Source organism: Lepus europaeus, chromosome 22, assembly GCF_033115175.1.
Source record: "Lepus europaeus isolate LE1 chromosome 22, mLepTim1.pri, whole genome shotgun sequence".
In the NCBI taxonomy this organism is placed as follows: domain Eukaryota; kingdom Metazoa; phylum Chordata; class Mammalia; order Lagomorpha; family Leporidae; genus Lepus; species Lepus europaeus.
Window position 1 is genome coordinate 9,003,445 of NC_084848.1, and position 6,000 is coordinate 9,009,444.

The window sequence follows — 6,000 nt, forward strand, 5'->3', positions numbered from 1 at the left end:
TTAGCTGTTAAGTCTCTGGTGCCCTGGTGCTGATGTCCGTTCTGCCCCTGGATATTTGATGGTAAAAGCAGGAATCCCACCTGCGTCCCTTGGCCTCCTGGTGGGGCAGCAACAGGACCTCACTGTAAGGAGAAGCCCCCGCCCCAGCCTCCCAGGCTCCGCAGATCCGTGGTCATGCCCACCCAGCAACATGAAGCAGCCTGAGCTCTCTGGAAAGAGGGGGGGACAGGCAGGGGGCTGCAGGGGACCGAGGGAGAGGGGGGCTCAGGGGCAGAGAGCTGGGCTGCAGAAGCCAACATTTCCCAGCCCCTCTACGGGGAAGCGGCTGCGGGCATCCACCTGGGTGGGCCTCTTGGACCCCACACGATGGACGATGGACACACGGGGGGGGGGTTAGGGAGAACGGGGCGGGCTTCCTGGGGCGCTGCAGGATTCCCAGAGCTTAGCTGTGGGGGCTGGGCTGTGAGCAGTGCTGCTTTGAAGGAAGCCGGCTGGAGCAGGACGCAGTGGTGGGGCCCCCCACTCCACAAACCAGCCGGGGGTCCTTGGGCAAGTCCTAGCCTCCCTAAGCCTCCGCTTCCCCATGAAAGGAACCTCCTAACTCCAGGCCCAGCTTCCTCGGGGGACCACTGGGACCGTGCCCTGCCCCTCTGGCCAGAAGATGTCACGGTGGTGGGCGTGGCCACCCCAGTGCGTGCACTCGGGGCTCCTCTCCCCCGTTCTGTGAGTCTACGCTTGTGCCGCCAGAGGAAAGAGTGAACAGACCCTCGGCAGGCCTGGTGGTCCCAACCGCGGAACTGCTGACCTTCCCCCGCCCTCCCCAACTAACAGACAAGGCTTTTTCCCACGCGCCACACACGTGCCGTCAAGGAGAACTGGAAATGCCCATGGCCCGTGGGCAGTGGGCGCCCCCAGGGACAGCAGTGTGGGGCGTGCCATCGGGGGGCACAGAGTGCTCGGCGCAGACCAGGGCGCTGCAGCCCCTCGGCCGGGGCCCAGGGAGGCCTTGGATCTGACCTGGCCAGGAAGTAACTGTGGTTGCAGGACCTCAGCGTGTGAGCAGGAGCCCTCTCCAAGCTCCCCTCCCAGCCTCGTCACCCTCTGTGCACCGCAGGGAGGGCTCTTGGGGTGACGTGGCCTCTGGGGTGAGCTTCAAATGGCCAAGGCGAGTGTCCCAGAACTACTGGGTGTGCTCACCTTGGGGGCCCTCAACACCACCGTCAGCCTCTATCACTGCCGCCGTCCACCCAACCATCACCACCACCGTCACCATCCCCATCACTGCCCAACCATCACCGTCACCACCACCATCACCACCTCCACCCCATCACTGCCCAACCATTACCGTCACCACCACCATCACCATCACCACCTCTACCCCATCAACGCCCAACCATCATCACCACCATCACCGCCCAACCATCACCACCACCATCACCGCCCAACCATCACCATCACCGTCACCGTCACCATCACCATCACCACCTCTACCCCATCAACGCCCAACCATCATCACCACCATCACCGCCCAACCATCACCATCACCATCACCACCTCCATCACCACCTCCACCCCATCACCGCCCAACCATCACCACCACCATCACCGCCCAACCATCACCATCACCACCTCCATCACTGCCCAACCATCACCACCACCATCACCATCACCACCTCCATCACCATCACCACCACCACCACCATCACCGCCCAACCATCACCACCATCACCAGCTCCACCCCCATCCACCACCGCTGTCGACCACGCCTTGCCCACTGCCGTCACTGTCATTAACACCACCACCAGCACTGCCACTGGGCCCCGTCCCATCACCATGACACCACTGCCGCCATTGTGCGCACTTTCCCCACTGTCGGCATCGCCATGGACACCAGTCCCTCTACCACAGCGCCAGCGTGACCACCCTCCCTCCCCTTCATCACATTTTCCGTCCGTCTTTGACCACACAAAGGCGAGGCCAGAAAACGCCCACACTGGTGCCGCACTTCCCTTAACCACGTACAGCCCCGAGGTTCCGCTCCCTGCCTGCCTGCCACCTCAAAGGGCTCCCTCAGAGCCGGACCTTATGAGGCCAGCCGGACACTGGTGTGCGCAGACCAGTCGCAGGTCACGCCTGCTGCCCGTGGCTCTCTGTTCCCAGCGTCCCTCTGCCACGGTCCCCTGTGTCCTGGTTCTCCTGGGGATTGTGTGGTCATCCTGGACAGGTCACACCGGCCTCTGACTGACCCCCAAGGGCCGGCAGGAACCCAAGGCCGCTCACCCTGGGCACAGCCTGGTGGGCTTCCTTCTGGGGCTCTTGCTCTGGTGGGCTGTGCAAGCCAGCTGGGAGGCCACCCCCCTGGCCAGCCCCGTAACTAATGGTGTCCCTGCTCCCTCCCCTTGCCCTGCCTGCTCCCTGGGCGCCTTCCAGGAAACCACTGAGAAAAGATGAGAACGGCACCAGCGCTGCGGAGTACCCCATGAGCGCCTCCCAGAGCAGCAAAGGGGTGGACGTGAATAACGCCGTGGTCTGAGTCTGCGGCTCCGGCTCCGCTGGCCGGAGGGGCGGCGTGGTGGCACCAGCGGACACGGGAAAGCAGGTGGACTCGAGCTGGCCCTGGGCTTGTCCAGGACTTCGTGGAGGAACCGTCTTCCCAGGCTCGCCCTGGTCGCCTGTGGGCAGGGGCGGCGCCCACACCAGGCTGAGCCCAGCTCCCCTGCATGCCCCACACCCCGCCTTGTCCGCGTCTGATCCAACGCCTGTCCTCGCAGCCGCTGTCTGAAGCCTCGCTCTGGCGAAGGCAGGAAGCCCGTCTGCCTGCTGGAGCCGGGCATCCCGGGCAGCCAACAGGAACCCCCCCGGGGGGGCTCCCTCCCCTGCCTGGAAGCCTGTCCTCCTCCAGGAAGCCCACCTGCTTCCCAGTCCGGAGTTCCCAACAAAAGCCATTGGCACAGCCACGAGACAGACACCCCCTTCAAAGGTGCTCCCCACACATCTGCCGTCACCCACCCCACCCGCTGCAGGGCCCGCCTCCTACTCTCGTCCCTACCCACGCCCCGGCGGGCCCTTGGCTCCAGAGCCTGGCCTGCAAACCGCCCCCCTCCCGCCCCAGCAGACCAAGGGACTCTGTTCACGAAACCCTGGCCAAGGGTGGCTGGGAGGGGCAGAGCCCGAGGCCCCCCGTGCCTGTCCTGCCCGTTTCCACCCCGACCCCGGAGGAAGCTGGGCATCCACGCGAGCCAGGCCCTGGAGGCCACCACCTGTGCCAAATCCACCGGGACCCTCGGTGCCAGCCCCACCAGCCCCGCACTGCGTCCCGCCACGGCCCTCCCCACGAGGGGGCGGGGCGCTTCCCCGTCACCCAGGAAGTGTCTCTCAGGAGTGGCGGGGAGGAAGGGAGGGCCTGAGCCCTGTTTCCCAGTGGGGAGGCCGGGCCCTGGCCCTGGGATTTTGTGGGCCCTGCCCTGGGACTGCCCTCACCACCCCACAACCTTGATGGGGAGGAACCAGTGCTTGGTGCGCTGTGGGGGCTCTGATGGGTGGAAGGGGGAGGGGGTCCTAAACCATGGGCTTCTCGGGCAGGGGTGGGGCTGCAGGTGAGACTCCTATCCAGGTGAAACCGAGGCCCGAGGCCCGGAAAAGCAGTCCCCACCAGACTAAGCCTCCACATGCCCACACTGCTGGGTCCTAGTGCCCAAGCTGTCCGTGTGCGCTCGCCTGCGGCCAGGCCAGGCCAGCGTGCGTCCTCCCATGAAGGGGCTTGTCTCCTTGTCGCTCTTCCTGCTGTCTGAGGACTTCTCTGAGGTTTGAACCTGAGTTCCACTCTCCCAGCCCACCTCAGCGTTGGCACCCACAGCCCTGGTGGGGAGCACCCTGCCCCGCTGTCAGATGCAGCACCAAGCAGCATACAAGCCAGGGGCTGTGGGCAGGGCGGGGCAGGGGCGCGGTGCCCCACCCCAGGGCACCCCCACACCCATGTCCGCAGCACCCTGGTGCCTGTGAGCCCCCTGCCTACGCCCTAAGCAGATACCTGGGCAGGACCCCACCCCTAATCACACCCCCACCCTGGGCTTCTCCCGCTGCCTGGGGCTGGCCAGAGTTCAGGGGTCATCTGAGGGACCCCAGTTGGGAGGGGCAGCCCCAGGGGGACTGGGGCCCACACATTCCCCTGCCCACCCCAGACCCCAATACTTCCATCCCTGGCTGCACCTTGGGGCCCAGACTTCGCAGTGGGCCTCAGCCTCCAGACCAGGTGGAAAATCCCAGCCGTGCCACCCACTAAGCTTTGGGGCTGCACCCTGTTCCCGAGCCACGGACACTCCAATATACAAGGAAGCTCTCCCTGTGGGCTTGGAAAACCCCTTCTCGCCCATAGGAAACCCACTGGAGAACACCCCACCCCACCCCGGGAGCCCCAGGGCCAGCCACGGAAGCTCAGCTCAGGGCCCAGGGCGAGAGGCCCAGCAGGCTCTCGGCTTCCAGAACCCACGCACACACAAAACCACGAGGACCTAGAATGTGAGCTTAGGACTTTGGAAATGAACCCCCAGCCCCTAAACACGGATCCATGCTCCGATCAGCTCAAGGTCAAGAGTGAAAGGCACGCCCCTTCTCTGTTTTCTCCCTGCCGTCTCAGAGTTGACCTTGGCTTCGGAACTCAGTGGCGTATGGGGTGCCCAGGGTGTTCAGGTGTTCTTGGGAAGCGTGTAACAGAAGTTTTGGAAGACTGATAGGTGTAAAAATATAGACATATATTATATATAGTTATATATATTTAAAGAGATCTCTATATCTATAGAATTATTGTGCGTTCTGCATCTGTACTAAGTGTGGCTTACACAGCCCGGGTAGGGCGAGACCCGGATTGCATGGGCGTAAGCGCCCCGAGACCACGTGCACGGGACAGGACAGGAGCCACGGGTCGGTGCCGGCTCGACGCCGTCTGGTCGGCCGGCGCGTCATTCATTTCGGTTTCGTGCACACGTGGGGCCGGCAGTGTGGGGAATGTGCTGTTGCTCCTGCTTACACAGAAGAAAGCACCGTGACTTTTTTATTTTCAATAAAAATATCCTTATAAGATGGCCGCCGGTTGTCGTTTGTGGTGGGTGTTTGGCCCTGGCATGGGGTGGACTGGAGAGGGCAGGCCGGGGTGGGGGTGGGGTCCTTCACTGAGGTCCTGCCTCAAATCCAGGGCGGGGCTGGACACTTCATGTGCATTCTTTTGTAAAAGATGTATTTGTTTATTTGAAAGAGTTATAGAGAAAGAGATTGGGAGAGAGATCTTCCATCCACTGGTTCACTCATTGGGATGGCTACAATGGCCAGGGCTCGGCCATCTTCCACTGCTTTCCCAGACACATTAGCAGGGAGCTGGATTGGAAGTGGAGCAGCTGGAACTTGAACTGGTGTCCTTATGAGATGCCAGTGTTGCAGGTGGTGGCTGTACCTCCCTATGTCACAACGCCAGCCAGCCCCGATGCGATGTGTGCATTCTCCGTGTTGTTACCCTAACACCTCCAGGGCAGTGTTCATAGGGGTTCAAAGGCCAACCGTGGCCCTTGACCCACCTCCTCAATCCTGGGCTTTACTGAGGGGCGAGCAGCTGAGTGACACACTCAGAACCCAGGACTTTCGGGACTAGAACCAGAAAGGCTCAGGCACACGAGACCTTAAGTTGCACCCTAATTTGACAAGTGCTCATGAGAATCATAAAAACAGGAATCAGCCGTCCACGGTGGAGGGGACGCTAGGTAGCCTGTGGCCAGCATCACCACCTCCCAGCGCCTCCGTCCTGGTGTGAACCTCTGTGGTACCCGCTCACCCACCAGGTGCCTGAGGTCGTGGCCTACCTTACACCCCCAGCAGGGGGCCCCAAAGAGCACAGGCCCCTCCTGCCTGACCATTCTCTCCCAGCCCCATGGGCAGACAGGTCAGCAGCCGTCCTTCCCGGGGCTTCAGGAAGGGGCTCCTGTCTGATGGGCCGAGAGGGACCCAGGAAGA

At 62.8% G+C, this 6,000-nt stretch overlaps 1 protein-coding gene across 1 annotated transcript in view; it reads left to right on the forward strand.

The window, feature by feature from the left end:
- Window positions 1-3,490, forward strand: part of PRIMA1 (proline rich membrane anchor 1) — a 43,895-nt gene extending 40,405 nt beyond the window's left edge. The window contains exon 4 of the mRNA XM_062181562.1: window positions 2,431-3,490. Within this exon, the coding sequence (XP_062037546.1) occupies window positions 2,431-2,533 (103 nt within the window). The 3' untranslated portion in view covers window positions 2,534-3,490. The remainder of the gene's footprint in view (window positions 1-2,430) is intronic.
- The last annotated feature ends 2,510 nt before the right edge of the window (window positions 3,491-6,000 follow it).